The 26,227-nt window shown below is 53.2% G+C and overlaps 1 protein-coding gene across 3 annotated transcripts; it reads left to right on the plus strand.

The window, feature by feature from the left end:
• The first annotated feature begins 1,361 nt into the window (after nucleotides 1–1,361).
• Nucleotides 1,362–26,062, plus strand: EDC3 (enhancer of mRNA decapping 3). 3 transcript variants are annotated; one of them, XM_068695829.1, is made up of 7 exons: nucleotides 1,362–1,519; nucleotides 3,370–3,551; nucleotides 4,958–5,271; nucleotides 11,817–12,152; nucleotides 19,913–20,066; nucleotides 21,515–21,732; nucleotides 22,850–26,062. In XM_068695829.1, the coding sequence occupies exons 2-7, from the start codon at nucleotides 3,388–3,390 to the stop codon at nucleotides 23,182–23,184; spliced, it is 1,521 nt and encodes a 506-aa protein (XP_068551930.1). In that variant the 5' UTR covers nucleotides 1,362–1,519; nucleotides 3,370–3,387; the 3' UTR covers nucleotides 23,185–26,062. The 3 variants fall into 3 exon arrangements, with proteins under 3 accessions (XP_068551930.1, XP_068551933.1, XP_068551932.1); XM_068695832.1 differs by lacking the exon at nucleotides 1,362–1,519 and adding an exon at nucleotides 1,570–1,852; XM_068695831.1 differs by lacking the exon at nucleotides 1,362–1,519 and adding an exon at nucleotides 1,938–2,146.
• Nucleotides 26,063–26,227: the final 165 nt, after the last annotated feature.

The following is a 26,227-nucleotide window of genomic DNA, read 5'->3' on the forward strand; positions in this document are numbered from 1 at the left end:
GCCACAGCATTCTCCTCAAGAAAGTGGCTGCTCTTGGCTTGGACTGGCACACGCTTCATTGGATTAGAAACTGGCTGGATAGCCGGGCCCAAAGAGTCGTGGTAAATGGAGTCAAGTCCAGTTGGAGGCCAGTCACTAGTGGCGTCCCCCAGGGCTCGGTGCTGGGGCCGGTCCTCTTTAATATCTTCATCAATGATCTGGACGAGGGCATTGAGTGCACCCTCAGTAAGTTCGCAGATGACACCAAGCTAGGTGCGTGTGTCGATCTGCTCAAGGGTAGGAAGGCTCTGCAGGAGGATCTGGATAGGCTGCACCGATGGGCTGAGGTCAACTGCATGAAGTTCAACAAGGCCAAGTGCCGGGTCCTGCACCTGGGGCGCAACAACCCCAAGCAGAGCTACAGGCTGGGAGATGAGTGGTTGGAGAGCTGCCAGGCAGAGAAGGACCTGGGAGTGATGGTGGACAGTTGGCTGAATATGAGCCAGCAGTGTGCTCAGGTGGCCAAGAAGGCCAACGGCATCCTGGCTTGTATCAGAACCAGTGTGACCAGCAGGGCTAGGGAGGTGATCGTCCCCCTGTACTCGGCTCTGGTGAGGCCGCACCTCGAGTACTGTGTTCAGTTTTGGGCCCCTCGCTACAAGAAGGACATCGAGGTGCTTGAGCGGGTCCAGAGAAGGGCGACGAAGCTGGTGAGGGGCCTGGAGAACAAGTCCTATGAGGAGCGGTTGAAGGAGCTGGGCTTGTTCAGCCTGGAGAAGAGGAGGCTCAGGGGCGACCTTATTGCTCTCTACAGGTACCTTAAAGGAGGCTGTAGAGAGGTGGGGGTTGGCCTGTTCTCCCACGTGCCTGGTGACAGGACGAGGGGGAATGGGCTAAAGTTGCGCCAGGGGAGTTTTAGGTTAGATGTTAGGAAGAATTTCTTTACCGAAAGGGTTGTGAGGCACTGGAACGGGCTGCCCTGGGAAGTGGTGGAGTCACCATCCCTGGAAGTCTTTAAAAGACGTTTAGATGTAGAGCTTAGGGATATGGTTTAGTGGGGAGTGTTAGTGTTAGGTCAGAGGTTGGACTCGATGATCTTGAGGTCTCTTCCAACCTAGAGATTCTGTGATTCTGTGATTCTGTATTATGGGACGGCAGGGGTGCCATAGGGGTGTCACACAGGTATTATGGGATGGCGGGGGTGCCATGGAGGTGCCATGGGGGTGTCACACAGGTATTATGGGATGGCGGGGGTGCCATGGAGGCGCCCCTGAGGTACCGCCAAGGCACCTGGAGGTGTGACGTAGCAGCCCCGCCCCGCGCATGCGCCCCTCAGCGCTCGGCGCTGCACCTTGCGACCGCCGCCCGCGCACCCCGCCCCCTTCCCCCGCGCTGCGCATGCGCCACGCTCTATTCCTCCACTCCTCTCTATGATCTCCCTCCGGCAGCTAGAGCGGCGCGGCGCGGCGGGGCAGGAAGTGACGCAGCGGGCGGGCGGCGCGGAGGCGGAGGGGCGGCGGGCGACGAGCGGCGGCCGCAGGTGAGGCGGGGCCGGGCCGGGGGGGCCGGGAGGGGACCGGGGAGGGGCCGGGCCTGGCACGGAGCCGCCGGGACGCGAGGCCGCGGCGCCGGGACCCGCGCGGGGCCGCTCCGGTGGCGGCCGGGGCCTGAGGGGAGCGGCCGGGGGGGGCCGCGGCCTGGTCCCGGGCCTGGTCCCGGCCTCCCTCGGGCCCCGGCTCGGCCCCTCGCGGCCCGGGCCCGCCCCCTGCGGCTCCCCCAGCCCCTGCGGCCGCCCCTCGGGCCCGTCGGGTCTCGGCCCGCTGGGCCCCGCGTCCCCGCGGCGCGCTGAGCAGCCCCGTGCGGAGCCAGCGCTGTGCGGGGCTCGGTTGTGGGGGGTGCGGGGCGGTGACGGGCTGCTGGGGCAGCCTGCGGGGGTTGTGAGACCCTCCCGAAGCACGGGGGTCTCTAACAGCCGCTTGGAAAGGGTTGGGGGGACTCAAGGGGCGTGCGGACAGTAACTCGCAACGTGAAGGTGTTGGGGGGGAGGTTTGGCTTCGCAGGCAGGGTGAACAAATGAACGTTTTGATGTTTCCCACCCGTGCCCAAGTAAATCATCCGCTGCCCGCGTGGCTCCTTGCTTCTCCAAGTGACCAAGCACACGAGTGAGGTGCTGTGAGGCAGTTCCCCTCCTTTGGGTTTGTTTGCAAGCACACAGAGGGAGCTGTTTGTGTATTTGTAAAGGGCCGGGGCCTTCTCTAAAGGGTTCCTCTTGAGGTGGTGCTGTGCACTGAAACCTTTGCCTCCTTTTCAAAGAGATGCAAAAGGTGGGGAAGTGAATGAGGTTTTAGCCGTGCTGCAGGTTCTCCAAAATGCATTATCGACATTCTGCAAGTATTTATCGGCCATCATCTGGGAGTCCAGGTGGTGTTGTCATGGGTCAATACAGACACACAGAAATGGGCAAGGGAGGAGGCTGGTCCTGAGGAACACGTGGCTTGGTGACCAGATCCCGGTTTGTTTCTTCCTGAAGTCTCCTGAAAGCTGGGGGAAGGGAGCTTTTATTGTTCCTGGTGGCATGCACATGTCCTAGCTCTCTCTAGGTGTTTTTTCTTGCATCTTTATTTTCCATAAAGCTCGGGACAGAAAGGGCCTGAAGAGGCCTGAAATGTTTCCCACAGAAGCGTGCTTTACGTGCTGATCGTCCCCGGTCACATCCCAGCCTTCCTACCCCCCTGTGCCCCGTAACTGAGTGAATTCCCAGCGTGTTCACTCCTCCCGAGGGTGACGGCACAAGAGGCAGATAACATGCAGTGGCTGTTCTCTCCCGTGAGCCTGTCAGCTCTCCTGTGGTGCCAGCAAGGCTGTCACCTTCCCAGAGCTGTGTCCTTTCTGGAGCTTGGTGCAGGTGCTAGAAAGCAGCGTGGCTTTGTTTGGCCATCACATTGTGACAGCGATGCTAATCCTGGCCCTGGACAGCACAAAGACTGCTGTGCTGGGCTCCAGCGTTGTTTTCTTACCTCTTCTGCACCTGTCTGTGCTCTTTAAGGTGCTGGTTTTAATTTGGAGGTGCTGAGGTTAGTGCCCTCGCTGCTAAGTGCTCACAAAAGCTGTTCTGCTCCGCTGCGTGCACGCCAAAGCTTTACAGAGGGAAGGGAAAATTCCCTGGTTGAGGCTCCAGAGAGAACGTACCCAGGCAAAGCTCAGTGCTCTGTTTGGAAGCTGTTAGCCTTGAAATTCGCTACCGAACTATTTCTTCAGTCATGCAAACAGCGGCAGGGCTTCCAAACGTGCAGGCAGAGCCCTGCGCAGGGCTTTAACGTGTTGCTGTGTGCGGAGGTTATTCGGGTTGTTGTTCCCTCACCTTACAGCCAGGCCTGTGCCTCTTTGCAGGTTTTGAGTCCCGGGATCATGGCTACGGACTGGCTGGGGAGCATCGTGTCCATCAACTGCGGAGAAAGCCTGGGCGTCTACCAGGGCCGAGTGTCTGCCGTGGACCAGGTCAGCCAGACCATCTCCCTGACCCGGCCCTTCCACAATGGGGTCAAGTGCCTCGTGCCAGAAGTCACCTTCAGGTTAGTGGTGGTATTTCTCCTGCGTTTGCCAGTCTGGGTGGATATTTTGGGTCGTTTTCCACCAGAAACATGCTCTTCGCCTTAAATCTCCCTCCTGCTACTGAGCAGCTTCAGGTGAGAAGCACCACTGGCGTTTCTCTCAGCTTGTGTGCAGAAGGGTGCTTTTTTTGGTCTCTGCTCTGTTAGAAGTGCTGCAAGGATCCGTGTGAGCATCTGTGAGTGTATTTGTGTGGGTATTTTCTGTGTATTCTGTGTGTGTGTGCACTTTTTGGATATTTGAGTGATTGGCTTACTCTTCATGCTGTGCCCTCAGCAACACGTGTTATTAAAGTGTCAGGGAAAGCAGAGGGGGCCACTTAAAATGATGGCCAGCACAGGTAAACTACATGCAGTGGTTAAATCCAGAGCCATTTCCTTTCTCTCCCCGTGTTCTTTCCTCCGTGCAGACAGGGAATGGTTTGGGATCAGGGCGCTGGGTCAGTGCAGTGCTGCTGTGGCTCTCCTGAGTCCCTTCCCACCAGCTCCTGCTAACGCTGTGCTCAAAAAAGAGAATAAATAGGAGTCATTTGTCACTGGACGCTTTTCTGTTACCTCTACAACTTCCATATCATGACAGTGAAGTGCCTGAGTCCCCGATTTTAAAAATAAGACCAAGTGCTGACTGCAGGGAATCCTTTTTTTTTCCTAGAAAACTCTGATTTTTGAAGAGAGTTGGAAGGATGATTCTTTCAGGGCTCTTGCTAACTTCCAGGCTGTTAGTTTTATATCCCAGTTGGACACAAACTTTAAAAGGTTAAATTGAACACCCCAACTTCTGGTTCCTGTCTTGCAGTTGGTGCAGATGGAGGAGAGGAGGTCTTCGTGACCACTTCTTTGTTTCACTTTGGCTCGTGCTCAGTGCTGTGTTTTTTTTTTTTTTTTTTTATCCTATGTCTTGAGAAACAGCGAGCACACCCTTGTCTGAGCACGAATAGCACTAATTTAAGGAGAGCTTTATGTAGGAAGGGATTAAAAGTAGTAGCACCCTCCAGGCTGAGGTTAATTATAATAGCTAGAAACTGCTGAATTAACGCAGGCTTTCTCAAAGATCTGTGCTGGCTGCTTCAATTTTCTGCTTGACCAATCCCTGCTTCAGCTAGGGACAGAACCTACACCAAATCCAGGTGCAGTTTAGAAATACTCGAGGTTTTATTTAAAATTTATGTAATTTCAGGTGAATATTTCGATGCCTGGCGTGTAGCCTGTGTTTGAGTATTAAAATGTTTTTTGCCCTTTGTTTTATTGACTATGACATCCAAAAACCTCTGGTTAATGTTGCACGATTTTCTTTCAAGGCTGTTTCTTTAAAAGTACCCCAAACACCAAGTTCCTGAATGTCTGTTTTTCTATTCCTTTTGTTTTTTTAGGGCAGGTGACATCACTGAGCTGAAGATTCTGGAGATCCCAGGCCCGGAGGACAGCAGGCCATGCGGGGAGCTGCAGCAGACAGAACTGGGCATCCCAGGGGTCGGCTGCCAGGTGGGGCCCAGCCAGAACGGCACCGGCAAGATGTTAAAGAAGCCCATGTGCAGCAGCGCCCCACAGAACATCCCCAGGAGGACGGACATGAAGAGCCAGGACATCATCATCTCCCCACAGCAGCAGTGCTCCAAGAGCTACATGGATCGGCATGTGGAAACCCTGACTCAGTCCAAAGGCTTTCGGCGTAGGCACAATTCCTGTGAGTATGTGTTCTGTGTTCTGCAGCTCTCCTCTTCGCCCAGGTCACTGCTGCAGCGCGTGCCCCAGTTCAGCTAAAACATCTCAAACGGGTCTGGAAACTTAGGTTTGTTTCCTTTTGTACGTGTGTTGCCACCTGAAGGGCTGGATTTTACCAGTATAGATCTTCCGAGGGTCTAGCACGTGCCTGACGTTGTACAGGGAGGTGATGTAACCTCTGCCAGAACCTGGGATGAGCATACAGACAGCGTCACTAAAATGTGCAGCACCTGCCTTACAAACAGAGGTGTGGGTACTGCACAACAAGCCCAGTACAGCGATCCAAAATGCTTCGTTGGGTGAGTGTCGTCAGCTGAAGCAGGCTGTTGGGTCTGATCTGTCGTTGCTGGCTTGCTGTGGTTGTTTTTACTTTTTATGTTGTTTACAGAAGACGTTCTGTTTCTGTAAGCTTGCAGCTACCTTACTGAAAGGCCAGCAGGGAATGTTGTGCAGAGCTGCTTCTCTGCTGTCCCCGTTGCTATTGCACTGCTGCTAAGAGTTCTTTGGAGGCAGATGCTCTCCACCCTTCCTTGCTGCTGTTTCCAGGTGAAACACCTTTCCTGCTGGACACAGAAGTCAGTGCTGCTCAGCTGAGTAGTGAGAGCAGGGAGCTTTAACTCAGGTGTGCAGCGAGCCTGCTTTGCAGGCTGGGAGGGCTGCAGCAGAATTCACAGTGCTGTCATTTGTCAGTAAAGGCCAGTGTTACTTAGGCTGCACGTAGGCATGGTGCTCGCTGTTTCAGAAGTGTGTCTGTCCAAACTAACCTTCAGAATCGTACAGGTAAGAAGGAACCACGTACGTGGCTTTGTTTATTTGGTTCAGGAGCATTTTGGATCTGATGTTGGTTGTGGTGTGGGAATTTGACGAGCTTTCCAGAGCTAACCTGAGTTGAAACTCTTTTCCCCTCTCGAGGGCTGTTGAAGGAAAACCTCAGAACTTTGAAATGCTGCAGACTGTTCTGTGTGTCTCTTGTGAACGAGGTAGAATAAAGAGGAATGTTCACAAAAACTCTCCTGTTACTTAACCTACTGGTGTGAGGTTAAGAGGTTGGGCTGAAAAGAAGAGGGAACCCACTACAGGAGGCGACAGGGAAAAGGTGTATGGGCACGGGGTGGAAAGGAGGCAGTTGTTTATCAGTGGGACTGCAGTTCTGCCGTGTCGCTGCTGTGTAATTCTTTACCCATCCCTGTTTCAGTCTGCTGGAGACCAGCCCCTCTTGAGCGTGCAAAGAGCAACACGCTGGTGTTTTCTTTGCTGCAGTGTTTCTCAGAGAAGTGTGGTTGACGCCTGTTTATGTAAAAAGTCAGTTCTTCAACCATTTCTTTGTCAAAGTGAATTTTCAAATCTAATTAGTGGAGATCTCACCCCGCACATTAATCCGCTTCATCAGCATCAAAGGCTGCGAAATGTAGAACTGAATAGTGCTAGTTCATACGAGTTCCTCATTCCTCTTGTGCTTCCTGATTGAAAATGGCCCAGTTGCCAGCCTGTTTTTCCTCTACAAGGAACTAGAAACAACTGATGATGTTGCAAAGCTTTTCTATTTAAAGCCTGCACAACCATGACCTATCACAACAGCCCCCTACGAGTCATTACAAACGGTATTTGCTGTGCTGTGTTGGTTAAAAAAAAAAAACACAAATTAACGCGCTCTAGTGAGGATGATGTAAAGATAGGATCAGCACGTCTCAAAGCCAGGCATCCGTTATTTTTATTTCTGATCATAAATCTCCAGCCAGCCCTCATGCTGTGCCAAGGCTGGCTGTGCTCGCTTCTTTTTGCCCTCAGAGCCCCCTGGGCTGCAATTACTGAAACATCAGGATACATCTAGTGTAGTTCATGACTCAAATGTTGAAGCATCAGGATATATCAAGCGTATTTCCATGATTTAGTTCTTTCCATTGCCTTTTTTTTTGTTTTGTCTTGAAAAGAAATGAAAGCAAGGTGAGCAGGGCCAATTAAACAGCGAGATCAAAGGCTGCGCCTTATCTGGAGAACTTCCTGGGCCTCTGGAAGTCTTCCTCCCCCACCAACAGCTCTCGTTTTCTGAAACAGTTGCAGCTCTTCTGATTTCTGTTAATTTAAATCAGTTTACAAGGTTGAGCAGCCTTTTGTTTTAAATTTTCCGAAGGACAAATTCTTAAGTTTCTTATTCCCTTCTGTTTTAAAGTGATGGCCAAGCAGGGTTGGTGGGAGGAGGAAGGCCAGAAAGATGGGGGGGGGGGTGAAGGCATGTTTTGAGGAAAAACTCTTTTCAAACTACACTGCCAGCTACCTGGTTATCTGAAGTAACCCCTGCTTTGCTTTCTTCTTGCTGGGCAGAGCCCAGCTGGATTACCTCGCGTAGCACTGTTCAGGCAGCACCTGGTAGGTGTGGGGTGAGCAGCGAGCCTTTCAAACCCCTTCTGCCCACCAGCAGCTCGCAGCAGTTTTACAGAAGCCTGACAGCAGGTCAAAGCCTGTAAGAGAAAATCTGAAACAGGTTGAGCAAGGTGCGGACCGTAAATGAGGTAGAAAATTGAACCCTTGCTCTCTGCAGTGTGCGTGGAGAGCAAGGCAGGCGATGCCTGAAAGGCTCCAGCGTGGAACAGAAGAGGTGGCGGCTGCAGGGATCGAGGCAAGGCCGGGCTGTGATGTCAGCCTGACCTGAAGCTGTGCGGTGCCTGGGCTGGAAGCTAACCTCTCGATGCCCTTTAGCGTGCTAAGTCAGGGACAAAGTTCCCCCTCGGAGCACTTGTGTGACAGAAATCAATAAACAACAAATAGCAGCCCAGATTACACAACAATGGGTTGTGTGCCCTGCTGGCACGGGGCTCGTTCATGCCAGGGCTGGCGGTAAAAGCTCCCGCAGGGATCTCACAGGAAGGCAGCCAACTCGCTAGAGACTTTACATTTGCTCGTGTGCTATACATGAGGTTTTTTTTTCCAATGAAAAAAAATAAATTGGGAAGTATTGTTTAGAGGGAGGCACTTTTCTGTGCAGTGCTGAGCCGCCAGCTTGATGGGGAGCCGTGTGCTGTTCTTAGCAAGCCGTGCACAGATGGAGGAGCTGGGCTGGGAGCTCTGGGTTTCGGTAGCCCTGGAAGGCAGTGATCCTCCTGCTGGCCTTCTCTCTCATATTCTTTGAGTTTTCCCCTGCTCCACGGGGCAACGCAGCCCCTCGGGTGGGTCAGCAGGATGGTGGGGTTGGCACCCGCTGCATTAGCGAGCTGCCCGGGACAATGCCAGCACATCTCGATTTGATGAGGTCTGCTCTTGGCTCCCAGTCGTTGTGTCTGCAGGGAGCCCGGGAGCTTTCCAGCCATTGTTCCTGCAGCTTTCCTAACGCGCCGTTTGGGTCTGTCAGCATTCACATGCTGCTCGCATCAGCTGCTTCTCTCCCCTGGGCCCATCGCATGGTGATGCTGCCGGCCCCATGTTTTGTTCCGCAGGTCAGCTGAGGGGAGAGCAGAGTTGTTTGCAGAAGAACCTGGCAGCCGGTGTAGAACTCTTGTTGGGGAACAGGAACGGAGTTGCCAAAACATTGGAGAGCTGCACAAGAGGCAGGCTTGTTCCCATTGTGCTCAGAGCAGGCTCCAGCTTCTTCATCTGAACTTGGAGTCCCTCGCCTGTTGCTTCGCCTGGCAGTCAGGGAAGTGTTTGGAGGGCTCGGCCAGCTGTGTAGCTCTGGGCTTTTGTTTCTCGTGCTGCTTTTAGCGGCAGTGTTAGCTGTGTGTGGTGCTGGCCGCCAGCTCCAGCCCAAGCTCTGCGCAACTTTGGAGCGCTTGGTGTGCCCCCTTTGGTTTGGGAATCAATGGGGCTACTGAAAAGCTTTCCCTTTCTCAAAGCTGTACGTGTGAATGCCTGGTCGCAGCTCCTGGGCTGAAATCCTCCTTGCCAGGAGGCCTCACCCTTTCCCTCCCCCAAGCTGTGTTCAGTTGCTAGAAATCCTTGAATTCTGTCCTTCTTGACAAAAGGTGCGTTGCAGCAGTCTGTTCTCACCCAGCTGTTTATAAAATCTCCAAAGTCCTGAGCAGCTTGAGAATCACTGCGTCTGAAAACCAGCTGCCTGCTATAATTAGTAATAATTTTAAATAATTATAAATAGGCTCCAGAAATAGAGTTCTGACAAAGTGTGGTGACGCTGACCGCATGACGCCGCGGCGCTGGTTTCGGTTGCCCCAGCGTGCACAGCAGAAATGTTTCCGACTGGCCCTCGTGCTGAGAGCAGCAGCTTTGAAGCGGCTTTGTGCTACGGCCGGTGGGGTTCTGGCACGGGGAGGTTAGCCTAAATCCTGCAGGCTGCAGGGAAGGGGTCACTGGAAAGGGATTTGCTTTGTTTCTTTACAAGGAAGAAGGGCTCCATGAAGCCTTCGGAAGGTTTGGGGTCTTGTCACCCTCATTTCGAGGTGTGAAGTGCTGGCCTCTGGCTTGCCTGTGTTCTCAGTTGTTGCAGGACTCGTGAATTGCTGTGTGGTTGGAGACTGGAGCTGCTTGAGAGCGTTGAGGTCTATTTTGTTCAGCTCAGGTTCTCGAGGCACTCTGCTGACTGTTTCAAAGAGCATCCCTGCTGTGGGGGCTGGGAAAGCTTTTGGGTGAGTCACCTCAGCAGCAGAAACAAGTGACGGGCTGCCTAAAATAGGGGGAAAACTAACCAAGAGGGAAAATCCTTCCTGAGACAAAGCTTTCCTACCAGAATAAAAGCAGTGAGGTGTTCCACGCTGCACCGTGACTTTCCAGGGATAAGTTAGACGTGGTGTTAGGGGAGCTCATGGTGAGCTCTGGCAAATTTGTTTTACTGTGACAAAGTCCTCAGTAAGCACCTGGGAGTCCCAGGCGAGGCCCCCTTCCACGAAGGGGTTCCCTGCTCTGGGCTGCAGAGCCTCAGCTGGGTAGGGAAAGTGGAGGGAGCTGCTTTTTATGGCCTCTTCTCTGGAGGGTCTGGGTAAATGTGAACGTTCTGAGCTAACTGCTGCAATTTAAGTGGTGTAATTGAGCTACTGAGTAACTTTGTGGTGGAGAAATGAGTTCTGCTCGTTAACTTGGCCAAAATCGGCACGTCGGCCTCGAACAGACCGGTTCCTGCCCTGGTTCTGAAACGGGTGAGTGCTCCTGCAGGAATTGGGGCCAGGCTCCTCTGCTGTCCAGGCGACGTGCTCTTCTGTTGCTGGAACACAGGACTTCACGCCTGGGAAATGGGGGAAGTGAGAGATGAGATTTGGTGGGAGAGAAAGCGGTTTGCCAAGACCAAGCTGGACCTGTCTGTGCTTCTGAGGCGAACAGGTAACTTTGTGGGACACCACAAAGCTTTGGTGTATTGCAGGTCTTCTGGGGTGGATTTCTAAATATCCTCAGATGACTTGAAGTTCTTGCGCCCTTTCATTGATTGCCAATAACATGTAAAACAACAAAAGTTGCGTTTTCAGCCAGAGCTGTATGCAGGGTGATGGATGAGAGGCACGTGTCATCTTGGTGACTTGGTGGTGATTTGGTTGTGTGTCAGCAAACAGGTTCTGTCCGCAAGCTCATCTGTATAAATAACATTCAGGGGGGTAAAATCTCTCCTAAAACATGAGAAATACGTTAGGGAGGCAAACGCTTCTGGTGTGGTAACAGTTACTCCATCTGTTGGGCAGTGGAGGTGATAACTAATTGCTGAAATGGGCCTGAAATCTTTCCTAGTGTCAGCAGGTTTAACGATGGTTATAACTAACAGGTTAATGTCGTCTGGTCTTGACTGCGTGTGGGTGACCTGCAGAATAATGTAAGAAGTGAATAACAGGGTACGTCAGCCTTGTGACTGCATTTGGGTTTGTACCAGCCCTCAGAGTGAGACTTCTTCAACTTCATGTGAGGGAAATCCGGCTGGCATGGTTACTGATTGGAAATAATTCCCCTTAAACGTGTGATATGATGAATAAGTAGAAAAATGCAGTATGGGAAAGGGAAAGGACTTCATCTTGGCTTAGAGAAATACACACCTAGCGATGGCGAACGAGAGAGAAATACTTTCAGGGGCTTAAGTTCTCCATCAGTAGGTGGCTTACCTGTTTCAGAAGAAAACACCCATGGTAGCCTCTGAAATTTAGGGAAATTCCATGGCAGTCTTGGGCCACATGCCTGCACAAACACGAGCCCAGTGCAGCAGGAATAGTGCAGCCCTAGCCCAGGGCTTGCTCAATACCTCAACACTACCATAACGCTCTCTTACGTTAAATGAGCAGAAATGTTTATTTTGCTACTGGGGTCGAGCTTTTTTTTCCTGCCCTTGCCAGAGGAAAGTCCCTGAAATCTCTTTCCCGGTGCCTTGCATTGGGTTTTCTGTTGGTATTACTCACGCCCAGATAAGCTAAAGACGAGGCCTGCAGGTTCATTGGGAAGCAACAATCCCTTGAGTCAATAGACACCAAACACGAGCTTTCCTCTTACAAAACTTCCTGAGAAAGCAGGCAAGAAACATGGTTTTGTCCATTGATGACACATTTTTTTCCATTTGTGTATTTTCAACTTGCGTGTATTTTTGTTTAGGGTCGTCCAGCAGCCGCCACCCGAACCAGGTGACCCCGAAGAAGAGCGGCCTGAAAAACGGGCAGATGAAGAGCAAAGACGATGAGTGCTTCGGGGACGACATCGATGAAATCCCAGATACGGATTTCGATTTCGAGGGGAACCTGGCCCTTTTCGACAAGGCAGCTGTGTTTGAAGAGATTGAGACTTACGAGAGGCGGAGCGGCACCCGCTCCCGGGGCACCCCAAGCGAGAAGCCGGCTCGCTACCGGCACGACGAAAACATCCTGGAGTCGGAACCCATCGTCTACAGACGGATTGTCGTACCCCAGAACGCGAACAAAGAGTTCTGCACTGGTATGCCAGATCCCTTACTGATAAGGATGCACACTCTGCAGCTCTGTTGGGGCACATGTGGTGGATTGTTTTTCCCCCGGGGGTGTCTGTCAGCTTAACGGGGTACGAGCAGGGGCCATCCCTATGTGTAAGGTCGGATCCGTGCCTCGCGTCTCCGTACAACCTTTATTTGCCATATTTCTGAGGTCAGAAATACTCAGATAGGGCAACGAGGTAAGTTGTTTGCAGGGAGGGGCGAAGCTGGAGGTTGCATTAAAAAGAACAGAAACCCAAGTGGAACCACTTGAACCCGTGCTCTGATTTCAGTGGCGTGACGAGCGTGCGTGGGCTTGACTGCTGGCAAGGAGGGCTCTTCTTGGGGCTCCAGCGTACGGGAGCGTGTCGTAATTCCTGCTCTTTTGGTAGAAGGCAGGGGACTGCAGGTGTTCCTGGTGCTGCTTGGGCAGCAGGTAGAGACTTCTGTGTGGCTGTAAGGAACTTTAAATGTCGGTGGTATGAAGAGAAATGGTTCTGGCTCTTCCCATCCGTATTTCCAACCACTCGTGTACAAATAGCTTTTTATGGGGGTTTTGGTTCCCCCTTGCCTCTATTGCCTGTGTGGTGTTTGTGTGAAAGAACCAAAGCCTGCAAGCCTGGTGTATGCAGAAGGGTTTGTGTGAGGGGTTGACAGGAATCTTATACACGTGCCATGAGGCATGGCGTGTTCGCTTCATGCTGCTCTTTGTACGTGTTCCCTGTAACTTCAGTCTAGGTGTGGTGCCCTGCCCTCAGCTTGCATCCTTTGTAGCACTTGCAAAACGTAGCAGTAAAGGAAGTTCAGCGTCCCAGCAACATTTCTTTTCCACGTCAGAATAAAATCAAATTTCAGGTCTTTTTGTAGAGAGACACTGAAGTGCTGCACCCTGGTGGTCTGCCCACTGGGCACGAGGGTAAGCAGGTCCCTGGTCTGTCATTCCTTCTGCTCTGTCGTTCTTCTCCTCTCAGAAACTCCAGTGGGGTGTGAAGTGCTTGGTGGAAGGAAGCTGATTTACACTGATTGGCTGCTGTGCAATTAAACAATGTCAGTTCTTAATGGTTCTGCTGTACAGCGGTAGCTTGGCTTTCCATTTGTGTCCTCTGTTGCCCTGCTGATCCGTTCTGATCCAGGTAAAAATGTCCTGGGTCGCTCTGAACTCGTCCGACTCGGTGTTCTGATTCCAGCAGCTACTTAAGGATAAGTGAAAGACGGGAGGAAGCATGTGGTGAGACTTTCCCCTGAGCGCTCTCTTTGACGATTTTAAGACTTCCTGAAGCAGAAGTGGTATTTTAGTATTAAGAGCTTTTGATGACTTTTTTTTCCTTCTGCTTAATTTAACCTATTCCTCTTTGAGCCTGTGCAAACTCTGTGTTGCTGCAGCATCCTGCGGCACAAAGCTCCCGCAGCTGACTGTGTACTGTGTGAATAAGTACTTCTTCCTTTTTGTGTGAGCTTTTCTTGGTGGTAAACTGGCTACTTGTCAATTCATCTCCCAGCTGGCATGTTCCAGAGGAGCCAGGGCCTCTGTGTGGGTCTGAAACAAAAGCTCCCCGAGCGTTAGCTGCCAGTTTGAGAAGTACAGCTGATGCAGGATTCTAGAAGTAGGGTTCCTGGAGAAGTGTTGTGCAACAACCAGTAAGCACCAGGACAGAATTCAGGGGATGGAAATGGAGTTGTTGGCTAATCTGTGGTGTCCTTTCCTATGGGAGGTCCTGGCTCCCTGTTTGCAGCCCGCTGAAAGGGCTGCTCTTGGCTTGTTTTGCTCTTGGCAAGCCCGCCCAGGGAGGTGGCAAACCCCTCTCTGTAGTTGCGGGGTCTCGCCAGCCTCATTAACTCCTGGGGAGTGCTGAGACTCCCAGGTGGGTTTTAGATTGGTTTGGAGGAGAAGCTGTCGTGTTAGGGGCACTGCCAACCGCTGCTCCCTGCTGCTCCTGCCCAGCAGGGCACGGCCCCAGTCCTGCGAGCGGTGCTAGAAGGGTCCCACCGCTGCGTATCAGTGGTGTTCCCACAGAGGGTGGCTTCCTTTGTGTCAGCAGAGGAAGTTTGCTTCTGCTTCGGAAATGCTTCGGGCTGTCTAGCAAAAGCTCTTGTAAACAGCTGCAACTGGCCTGCTGCTGCCAGCCTTCAGCCTTCTGTAGCCAGAAGGACAGAGGGATGGTCAGTGTGCTTGGGCAGTGAGGGGCTGTCACTCAAAGAGCCCAGATCTTTGTTTAGCAGCTGGAAGGAGGATGCTGAGCTACAGGCAGGCTGCCTCTCTCAGCAGCGCAGAGAGCAGCAGCTGCAGAAATTAGCTGAGAGTGCCAACAGCCCTGAATGCCGTTATTCTGGGTATATCTGTCACAGGATTTCTTCTTATTATTCTGAGTTCTCTTTGTGGAGTTGTTTTTAGACTCCTATAGGGATCTCTGGAAGAAAAAAAAAAAAAAAAGCACAAAACAAAACACATTTCGTTAGCTATAGGGGAAATAAGTACTTTATATTTCTTCCCTAGGCCAGTCTTGAAGATGAGTGTCTTAAAAGAGCTCCGGCCGACAGACTAATCGTTCTGTCTGCTGTAATCCCACAGAGTGATGCTGCTTGGTGACTGACAGCCAGCTAACATCCAGCTCTCGTCACCGTGGGAGAGCAGAAAGGTCTGTGGGATCCTCGCATGCTCTTTTATGCCGTGTTTCCATGGAGCTCGGAAATAAGCAGACCCGTGCAGCAGGAAAACCAGCAAAGTGCTGGTGCCCGTCCTCCAAAAGCTGAATCTGCAGGGCTCCCAGTCTGCGTGGTGGCTGCCGGCTGAAAGAAGCCGAGCCGTGTGGGATGTAAGCAAAGCTTGACAGGCACTCGAGTCCCTCAAGATGCTTCTCGGAGAGCTAATTTTGTGGTGCCAGGCACTCAAGTGTGTGTGCTAGTACGTTCGGAAGTAGAGCAGTAAGTCATTGGGTCTGCTGAGGCTTTTGGCTCAAATTCAGCACTGGAGGTTGGATGAAAGCAGCTTGGGTTTGTGTTTCCTTGGGTCCCTGTGCGATTTTTCTTTCTTACCCTCCCAGAGGTTAACATGGTCATCCCAGACAGCCTGCAGGTCAGTCTTGGCAAACAAGAACTTGGGAAAGGCAGTTTTTCTTCCCACCTTTGGCTGCTGTCTTTACAGTATTTTGTGCCTGAAATGATCCTGGAAATGCTGAGGGCTGCTTGGTCCTTCAGCGTATCCCCTCTTCGCAGGCTGTGTGCCATCCTCCGTGGCGTGAAACTTCTGTCTGGCCCAGACAAAATGTGGTCAAACTGTTCAGGGCAAGAGGGCAGCTTCCTGTGCTGCTGCCCGCTTTCCTGGTGAGGAAAGGATGAGTTGTGCAGGGAGAATGGCAAGAATGGGCACGAGAGGGCCGATGTGGATTCCTCATTCAGCACACTCCTGACTTCACCAGTGTGCTGGAGGCTACCTCGGTGTTCCCACGGTGTGAAAGGCTTTGGGGTTTGCCCTGCTGGCTCGAGAAGGTGATGCTGGGATGGACAGGAAGAGGGGAAATAGTGCTGGGTGTCTGCCCAGAGGTCTGGAGGAGGGGATTATGGTGGAGAGAGTGGGAATGAAGGTGGGGATCTGCTCCCAATGTAAATGAGAGCTGGGAGCTTGGCAGTTCTGTGGTGGTGACCGACTCCTGTCCGTTCCTGGGGGCTCCACATGTGACTTGTTCCCTGGTATTTCACTGCTCTGTCCTCTGTGGGGCTGGGGCCTGTTGACTTGTCTCTCTGTTTACCATTAAGCTGCATTGAAAAGGGGAAGTGCAACTGTTTAACAAACATCTGCCTCCCTGGCAAGGCCGGTTGGTGATGCTTTCATGAGGGGTGAGCCGTCTTTTCTGCTCCTGGAGCCAGCTAGCTAGAGAGCTGAAACGTGGGCTGGTGGGGGCCTCTCTGTCCTTCTGCTGGCTACCAGCGCTGACACCGCTGTGTTCAGACGGTGTTTTGGGGTCAGGTCTTCCAGCAGTAGCCACAACACCAACGTTCTGTGGGGGTGTGAGCTCAGAGGAGTTGCTGGCAGGATGGAGTGCCTTGGTTCACCATCGGTGGCTCTGTGTAATCTCAGGCATATCAGGCTGTCCAAACTTTCCTTTTGCATTTCTCTCTTCTTCCCTCCTAACTGTGTTTAATCACTGCTAGCACATGCCACGTGCGTACCAGGAGTTCTGGTTCGTGGTGATTAAACTGAATCAAAATCTCCCTTTTCAGCCCGGTTTGGGAGACATCCTCGCACCCCACAAGACCCCATCTTCCTGCTTTCGCACAGGTGCACGCAGTGGGCTTGCGCCCGAAGCCTGGCTTGGCAAGCAGTGGATGTTGCTGAAGCAGCACCTTCAGGGGCATGCCGGGATGAGGAGAGGATGGCCGTGTGCCAGGTGGATGAGGTATTCCTTCCTTTCCCTGCAGTGCTGCTGAGGCTTTGTCCAAAGCAGGTTTTCTTCCAGATACCGCCGGTGCTGTGGGATGTGAGCTGTTGCCATCGCAGTGCCTCTTCTGGAAAGTAAGCGGGATTTGTTTCCAGCTCAGCTGCAGGAGAAATTTGAGCTATCTGTGTGTCAAGTTCAAGCTCAAATATCAGGCCAAGAGTTGATATTTGTTTCTCTGTGCTTTCCCTACCCACACTTCAGGCCTGTCCTTCAAGAAACTCCTTTTCCACGTGGTAAGGAGATGGAGGAAGAAAACGCGTGCGTTGGGGCAGATCGGTGCAGAGGGGGACAGGCTCCGGAGCTGGGGCTGGTTCTGTCCTGCGTGGTGACAGGGGCAGCGTGGCTTTTCTTGTGCTATGTCCTTTTCTCTCAGCTTTTAGCTCTTCAGGCTGTGGATGACTGGCTCAGAGACTGCGTATCGTGAATGTGGGTAGTGTTTTGGGGTCTCTGAGTAGGGTGCAGGTGAAGTTAACTTCACCCAACCACAGTTGTGGGGCAAAGCTGCCGCTCAGCCCACGTGGATTGTGCATTGATGCTGGGAGAGGTTACGTTGGGATGGCAGTCAGAGCTTCCACAGAATGTGTCCTAATTAACAATAAGGGCTAGACTGATTTTTTTTTAATCATCATTAAAGTTGTGGGGGAGATGATTCCCATTTGGAGCAACGTGTGGGGCAAGTAGCTGTGTTTTTCCGAGGCCGCAGGCAGGTGGCTCCAGCCTTGCAGCCAGCACAGGGCAGCAAACAGCCCAGGGATATCCCGTCTGCCCCAAATGCACGCAGGCTGTACCCGCCTCGTGTCGCTGCTGCATGGTCCTGCGGCCACGGGGGTGGTTTTCCTGCAGCCTCTGTGTGTGTAGCGTGGCACGGGGGAGCTCGAGGAGGTGACTTGTTTGTGCTCAGGGCACAGCGTGCCCCGTAAGCCGAGTGCACTTGGTGTGTAATCAGGCCTCAGCAATGCCCTGCGTGTCACAAAACTGTTCAGTCTTTATCTTTTTTTTCCCAGGCAGCTGTAAAATACATTTATTTAATATTAAAAGGCCCGAGCTAATTTATTTTATTACCTCCATTACCAAACAATAAAGACGCGCTGTCCAACCCAAACATAATTAAAGTTGGCAGGGGTTCAGTTCTGTTGCAGCCGTGTTATTGTTTGTGGCTTTACACGTCGCCTCCTGGATTGCTTTCTGCCCGAGTTTGTTTAACTCCCTCGGCCTGGCTCCGATAAGCCCGTCTGACTGGTCGGCCCTTGCGTGAGCGCGGAGAAGGGAAGTTCTCTTGGCATCGGAGCCTGCTCTTGAGAGGGAGCAATTAGGACAAAGTGTAGCACACTAAATACAAGCCCCTCCCGTGCCAGTAAGCCCCTCTGCATTAACCCGCTGGGCACTGGGATTCCTCCGGCCGGTGGGAGCTGTGAAACCTCACAGTGCCGGGAGAGGAGGAGCTGGAGATGGTGGCGCTGCACCAGGTAGGTGAGGACCAAAAGCTGGCTCTTCCACATCCTCCTGCAAAGGTTGAGTAGGGAATTGGTTGAGCAGACCCCCTCTGTGGGTCCCTCGCTTCGTGTCAGCAGAGGATGCGCCTCGCCAAGCTGCCGGGCGACACCCTGACCTCGGGTGGCTGGTTCCGAGCCCTCCCTCCCTCCGGCTTGAGAAACACAGCCCGGGGAAGGAGCAAAAATGTGAATGGGAACGAGCCCGAGCTGAGCCTTGCGTGACTCCGGAGGCTAAGAGGGTGTGTGAACGGCGGGCAGGTGCGTGACTGGTGTGACAGGCTTAGGATTATTAGTGGCTTATGACTCCAAACGTTCGGCGGCTGCTATCAGGAGCCTGAAATGACTTTGATAATGTGCATGCTTGCATGTGTGCTGCATGTAATAAAAGATTATTAGCAGAGGTAGCTTAATCGGCTGTTAGCATGCGAGGTCAAGTGTTTGAACACGTTTGGTCCCTCCGTGGCTGCGGAGCCCTCGGCTGGCGAGCTCGGAGACGAAAGCCGGAGGGATTTAGCGGAGCAGCCAGGCTGGATGTGCTGATACCTCGCAGGGATACCTGCCACGTGCTCCAAAAACCTCAGGGTGCACAGACCCTGCCGTTACCGCGGCAGCTCGGCTTAGTGGTTTGTGACCAGCACCCCGAGGAAGCGTGGCAGTACAAATGAGAATCCCTTGCGATTAGCAGTGCGCCTTGCCTTGCCTTTCTCATTTGAATGTGGCAACTGCTCGTTACCGCTGGTTCTCATGCTCTTTTTCTGCAAAGGAGCCCGAGCCTGTGAGTAACTGCTAGGTTTCCTCTCAGCGGATGTGCGCTGTGGCTGTTCCCCTTTGAACCCCTATCGCTGCAGAGCATTTTCACGGGGCCTTTATTATTGCTGTGACTCTGCTCAGCTCTTCTCTCTGAAACGTGAGCGAGGAAGTCTTGCAAAGAATTTCCAGCGGAGCTGAAGCAGCTTTCTGCCTTCGCTTCTGTAAACAACCGGCTCTGTCATGCGGTCCTGGGCACCAAAAATGCCAGTAAGGTCCCAGTCAGTGCTGGTTTATAGGATAAGCAGCTGGTGATGCTCTGCCGTTTGCCTGAGCTGCAGCAGAAGTCTGAGTCCTGAACCCTTTTCCACCCCTTGTGCCCGTCCCCCTGCACCTTTCCTGCCTGTCCCAGCAGGAGCTACCAGCCTGTTTCCCAGTATGTCCAGAGCCCTCGCTCAGCTGGACGCTGCTGGGGTTGCTTGTTGGGCTCAGAGCAGTGCTCGTGAGTGACCTGGGCAGGCACTCACGTTGGATTAAAGAGGTGGTGTCTGTGGCTGAAGGTATTCAGGGGTGTCTTGCTGGCTGCAGCAGCAGCAATTTTCTCACCCAACACTTAGCTTTTGCACTCTTCTCTCCATATAACTGGAAATAGTGCTCAGGGTTCCTTGTCCTCTGCTACTGAGCATGCCACCAAGCAATTGCTGTGGCTGCCCTCTGAGCAGGCTGCTCTCTTGGGGCAGGGAATCCTCTGTGTTTATTTTCAGGTGAGTTTAGTGCAGGGTTGATTTGTGAAATCGATGCCAGGCTGGCCTGCCTGGAGAAGGAGCGTGTAAAGAATTGGCCAGAAATGCAGAAGAATTGTATCCTCCTGCAGGTGCTGCTCTCAGCGCTTGACAAAACCTCCCTTGTCTGTTTGTCTGCCTCCTGAGCCGTGTGCTCGCAGACCAGGATCCAGGAGCCTGGATTGCTGAAGCCTTTTCCAAGTGCTGCCATATGAAATCTTACCAGGCTGCACCGTCCTGGGAAATGTCTCTGATCATGTCTTTGTTTTCTTCCCTCTCTGAATCCTAGACTCCGGGCTGGTGGTTCCGAGCGTGTCCTACGAGCTGCACAAAAAGCTGCTGTCGGTGGCCGAGAAGCACGGGCTGACTCTGGAGCGCAGGCTGGAGATGACGGGAGTGTGCGCGAGTCAGATGGCGCTCAGCCTCCTTGGGGGGCCCAACAGGTAAAGCTCTTCCCTCGAGCTCCCCGGGGATTTGCCCTCTCTAAGCAGAGCTCGCTGCTCTGACCTTGCTCCTCCAAGTGGGGGCAACGTAAAAGAGACTCAGAGGTTACGTGGGAGGTGATATGTGGTGTGGGTGCCACCCGTGCCTTGTGCTGGCCCGGCAGCTGTCTGTTGTCTGCTTCCTTGAAAGAAAAACCTCACCCAGATGCCATGCAGACCTGTGGTACCTCACACATCAGCTCATTTCCCAGGGATCACGCAAACAAGTGTGAGGCTCAGGCTCCTGAAACAGGAGGAAGTAGGTTTTTGTGTTCTCATTCCCCGTTTTTTAATATGCAGCCTCTCTAGGAAGGAACTGGTTGATTTTGCTATCTTGGATGGGTGATTGGATGGTTAAGGGCTTCCCTTTGTCTCCGTTGTCCTGGAAATAGAAGTCTCTTGGGCCAAAGATGAAGCAGAGCTGCTGTTTTCTCTCTCCATTTCATGAGCATTTTTTCAGGGAACTTAGCTTTGCACCAATGTAACCCACGGCTGCTGAAACCCTTTCAGAATTTCAGTGACCTGGCCCTTTTTTGCAAACAACTCAACTTTTCCTTTGTTTAATGGCATCAACAAAACAAAAGTTGGCCAGTGAGCGTGAGCCGTTCAGCTCTTCACAATGCTGAGCTGGCTTTTAGGCGTCTGCAAACATCCTGCCCTTTTGGGGTGCCCGGTTTGGGGGCAGGCTTGGAGTGTGCTTGCTGCTCTTCGCACGAGTGGTGTGCTAACTGAAAAAGGTCTGTCCTGGGCCTGCACTTACAGGTTTGTTGGTGTGGGCAGGCACTCACACGTCTTCTTGTGCTGCTGGTAGGTGCTCTGCATGATTTGTTCTTAAAACAGAAGGTAAGCCCGAGCGGTCTCAGTCTTCTGGTCACGCAGTAGCACGGTACTTGCAGCCCAGGACACAAGTGTTGGGTTTAAAGCAGTAAGGGGTGAGCTATCAGGCAGCACTGACCCTCTCAGGTGAGAAATCTGAGTGCAGAACTGCTCAGCCCTCGTGCTGGCTTTGGAGCGCTGCCTGTTCTTCACGCTGCATCAAACTACTGCAGTTCTTACAACGTCCTTCACAATCAGAGGGGCAGAAGGGGGAAAAGAAGCCTCCTGAAAGTGAAAAGGCACCAAATTGAAGCTTGCTTTGTGACTAGTGAAAACACATCATCAAACAGGGAACAAGCTGGCTGTGTGAGGAGCCGGGCAGGGCTGGGACTGCTCTGCTGCGGGTGCAGAGAGGTCTCGGAGGGAACCTGCAGGCAGAACAGTTCTGTGCTGTCAGCACTACAAAAGGATGTGGGTTCCTTCTTCTTCAGAGGCGACGGAAGGCTTGTAAAGCACCTGTTGATTTGCATCTCGCAGGACGAAGGCGGGAGATCCTTGGCTTTTACTGACGTTTCCCTTCGTTCTCCCCTCAGGTTGAACCCGAAGAACGTGCACCAGCGGCCCACGGTGGCCCTGCTGTGCGGCCCCCACGTCAAGGGGGCGCAGGGCATCAGCTGCGGGCGGCACCTCTCCAACCACGACGTCCACGTCATCCTCTTCCTGCCCAACTTCGTCAAGATGCTGGAGTCCATCACCAACGAGCTGAACCTCTTCAGCAAGACGCAAGGCCAGCAGGTCTCCAGCGTCAAAGGTAAGCGAGGGGCAGAGCTGCTCTGCAGCCCAGCACCCTGCGCCGAGCCGGCGGCACCATCTAGCGGCCCCGCAGGGCAGCAGAGCCTCGAGAGGTCCGACAGAGGAGCAGTTGTGCTGCTGCAGATGTTTCCGGTCTGAAGGAACACAAGAGCTGCTGTCTGGGGCTGAGTCAGACCAGCCATTCTCCCAGGATAAGGCTCGCCTTGTTCAGCACGTCGAAGCAGCAAGTAAATGAGCATCCAACTGCTGTTTCACACCAAGCACGCATCCTCGCTGAGCTGTCAGGGTGCTGGTTTGGAATACACCACACAGTGCGGCGGTGCTCTGCCTTCTGTGAGCCAGCTGGCTTCTGGTTGGCGCTCCGCCAGAATTACTTCCAGACCTAGCTCTTATAAAAGAGCTAGGTTTGGAAATAATTTTAAATTTTGGGGGAGAAACAAGCCTGGGAATTAGGGCACGATGTTTGGTGCTGCAGCAGGGTGGGGGCTGTGCGGTGCTGGTGGAGCCGTGTGCTCGTTATAATAAAATAGCAGTCCTGGCACCGAGTGCTTCATGAAGAGAGTGCAGCAGGTGAGTGCAGTGAGACCAACAGGTCTCGGTGGGGAAGGCAACACCTGCAGCTCCCACGTTGCCATTCTGTAGCGAAGCTAATCAACGTGCTCCAGAGCAATACATGTTTTTTTCCAATCGTGCAGGCTAGAAAACGGCCTTGTTTTAGTGGAGAAAGTCATCCCCTGCTTCCCTGGGCTGCCGGGGCTGGAGAAGCCAGCTCAGCAGTGCCATCTGGGGCAGGTCTGCTGAACTGCTGGCTGCTCAGTGAGGTTTTGTTTCGGTATCTGGAAGGCTGTGGATGTTCTCCAGCAAGTTCAGGAGCTTTTAAATATTGATGTCAGTGTGTCCTGCAGAAGGACAGTAATAACAGCCTGTGAGGCCAGACTGTGTGCAGCAAGCCTGTGGGTGCTGGAGGCAAAAAGGAGAAGTCTCTGCTGGCAGCAGGGGAGGAAAAGGGAAGGAAAAGGAAAAATGAAAGAGGAGGAAAAGGAGGGAAAGCCCTGAGCCTTGGATCGTGTTTTCAGGCCGCTCCTCGGTGCTCACAGTGCTTGTATTTCTTTCAGATCTCCCCGATACCCCCGTTGACCTAGTGATCAACTGCCTGGATTGTCACGAAAATGCCTTTCTGAGAGATCAGCCTTGGTACAAAGCAGTCGTGGACTGGGCCAACCAGAACCGGGCACCCGTCCTCAGCATAGACCCTCCCATCAGCGAAATGGAGCAGGGCATCGATGCCAAGTGGTCGCTGGCCTTGGGGCTGCCCCTGCCGCTGGGCGAGAGGGCAGGGCGCGTGTACCTCTGTGACATTGGCATTCCCCAGAAGGTCTTTCAGGAGGTGGGGATAAACTACCACTCGCCCTTCGGCTGCAAATTCGTCATCCCCCTGCACTCCACTTAGAGCCCATCCAGCCCCGCGGATCTGAAGGGAGAGAAGAGAGCAGGATGTCTGTCAAATAAAGCTGTCTGGTGGATCCCGGCTAGTAAACTCGTGACGCCTTAAGGATGTGAAGTTCTGGAGAGTTTCCTTCCAGAAGAAAAGTTGTGTATTTAAAAAAAAAAAAAAAAAGTCATAAAGTGGAAGCAAAAAAGAAGAAAGCAAACCTTCCTGCAGAGCTGTCTTCATTCTCTTGTGCCATTGTGTGAAGGGACACGCAGGAAGGTGGTGCCTGTCCCTGGCCAAGGCAGCCAGTGCTGCCCCGGCCTGGCCAGGGGGCTGTTGGAGGGGCTGTTTGAGAGGGTCTGCTACAAGCGGCGGGTGGCTCGGAGGATTGAGACTGATTTCCCAGCCCTTCAAGGTGTCCTGCTGGGAACAGCACCCTTTGGTTGTGTAGAAATAACCTTTTGTTGCAGTTGTACCGGGAGGGAGGAGTTGGTTTTGCTCAGTTCTTTTGGCTCCCCCCCTTCGTTTTTTTTTTTGTTCACAAAGGCAGCTGCAGCTCGCTGGCTCTCCTGGCCCTCCCCTCCTCAAGGAGAGAGCTCCCTCTTCAGAAAGCTCGTGCCAGGGGCCAGAAGCTCTCAGGTAGCACATGCTCCAGGAACACCCGTGTCCTCAGCTAGGTTTTACTCCTGCCCTCTGGCTTTTTCTTTGTTCGGGGAGCGAGGTGTGGTTTGGAAAATAATTATTCTTTTTTTTTCTTTCTGGCACAGCGGTTGTCTGAATTGGGGGAGGCGCAGGGAAGCATTGCTCTGCCTGTTCCCTGCTGCGGGTGATGTTTGGGTGAGCTCCCTGTTCGTGCTCTCCGTGTACCCGCAGCTGGCCCTGGGTTGACGCAGGAGGTGCCGTGAGCTGAGCTGCGTCTGCCTGCTCCTGGTGCCGTGGCACGGACAGGAGGCGAAGCTCTGCCATCCTCATGGGCCCTTTCCTCTCCCCAGAGCTTCTGCTGGTCCTGAACCTGCCCCAGAGCCTGTTCTGGCAGCTTCCAGAGCTTCAGAGGGTGCCTTTCCTCTGGGGCGGCTGGCTTCCAGCTGGGGCTGGAGCACGGGGACAGCTGCCCTGTGCGGGAGAACGGCAGTGCAGTCGGGGCTGGGCTCGTTTGGGTGGCGGGCAGCTGCGAGTCCACAGGTTGGGCACCTGCATTTATTTGCCTTTTATTTGCCTTAGAACACAGGCTGAGTGTCAGAGGAGGAAGGAGACTGCCCTGGTGGAGCAGGAATTTGCCTGGGAGTGCAGGTGTGACCCTGGGTATGGGGAGAGAGAGTGAGAGCTGCTTTCTAAGAGCACAGGAGCAGGAGATGCCAAAGTGGCAGAACTTGAGCAAGCTGGGCAGGGATCTTTTAGTGCTGAGGTGGAAAAGGGAAGGGTTTGGGCACTGGGAGTGAGGCCGAGCACCAGAGGGCTGTGACTGCGGGAAGGACAAACCCCAGCACGCCCTGAGCAGGGTTTGCTCCAGCTGGGTGTGTGTAAGTCCCTGGCCCCATGGGATTGAGCCCAGGGTGCTCAGAGAGCTGGCCGGTGTCGCTGGGAGACCTCGCCAGTATTTTTTTCAAAGGTCTTGAGAATCTGGAGAGCTCCCAGTCGACCAGAGGCTGGTAAAGGTCAGCACTGGTGAGGAGGAAGGCCCTGGTAATTACAGGGCTGCCAGGCTAACTGCAGTGCCTGGTGAGGTTAGGGAAAAGGTTATTCTGGAGCTAGTGAAAAATGCTTGAAAGACAATTTTACTCCCTTTTAGGGCCAGTTCTCTGTGATGCTTTTATAAATGACCTGGGCATGTGTGAAGTGCCCCATCAGCTGCAGCTTCCCCTGCCACATCTACCTCAGCAGGACCCAGGCTCTGCCCCTCTCGGTGTCCGGACCCCTGTTCCTAAAGCTTTTTCTGACAAAATGCTCAGCTGTGGGGCTGGCTGGGTGATGTACAAGTGCAAGGCTTCTCTCTGTCTTTTTGTTTCCTCAGCTCATCTTTAACCAGGTGGAGGAGCAGCACCTGGGTGTAAAAGGTGGGCAGTCAGCTGCAGCCTGGTGCTTTAGTACAGTGTTGGTCCTAATCCCTGCATTAATCCCTGCATTTTTCACTTTCCTTACTCAAGACGCTGGGTAGGAGACCCTGCTGCTTAAATCCCTGCTTTTCTTGGCTCCTTGGGGTTTGGCTGCTGAACTGCAGATTGTACCAGTGGGGCAGTAACAGTGTGTAAAATATCCAAGGCTCAATCCCAGGGGCCTTGTCTGCAGCTGCGTGAGCCAGGTAACGCCAGCTGGGCCCAGCTCTGTTCTCACTGCGGGGGGGTTTGGGGGAGCACTGGGGCCCTGTGCGTGGCCAGCCATGCAGCAGGAGGACCCCACCTTTAAGAAAAAAAAAAAAAAAGGAAGAGGTAGAAGGGGAGGGCAGGAGCCCTGATGTAAGGAAAAAGCTTCCCAATCCCTACCTGGGTGGTGTGTGGGGCACAGCAGGGAGCCTTTACAGTGCGCTCCCCTGCTGAAGGTGAGAGGAGCTGGGGGTGTTGGGCTGGGCTTCTTCTCAGTGGGTTACTGGAGGAAGGAAGCAGGGGCCCTGCCCACATGAAACGCATCTTATTTACAGGGGTTACTCTTCTGGAACACCCCGAGGGGCTGGGTCCCCTGGTTCCCCCTTCCCTCACCACACTTTTTAACTCTGTTTGAGGTCGTTTCTGTCCCCGCACAGGCCCTGCCCGTGAGTGCTGCTCTGCTCACTGCCACGTGAAGATCAGTGCCCGGCCTCACCGCTCGGTGTTCCACGTCTGACCCCTCTTTGTAATGACTGACTCCTGCCTCTGCGGGGGGCTGCCCTGAAATAAAGTGCAACTATTCATCTGTGCTACAACCGTGCAGCTCTTCATTTGTCTGACCCCACAGGCACAGCGAGCCTGCCTGCTGCTCCATGCTGCTCAGAGGCACGAGGGCAGGGACCAGGGAATTCAGTTTTTGCCCTCCCCTGAAGCAAAGCATCCTGCTGCCTCCTTTCCCGACTGTTTTTCAACAGTTCCAC

This window comes from Anas acuta, chromosome 12, assembly GCF_963932015.1.
Source record: "Anas acuta chromosome 12, bAnaAcu1.1, whole genome shotgun sequence".
NCBI classification, from domain to species: domain Eukaryota; kingdom Metazoa; phylum Chordata; class Aves; order Anseriformes; family Anatidae; genus Anas; species Anas acuta.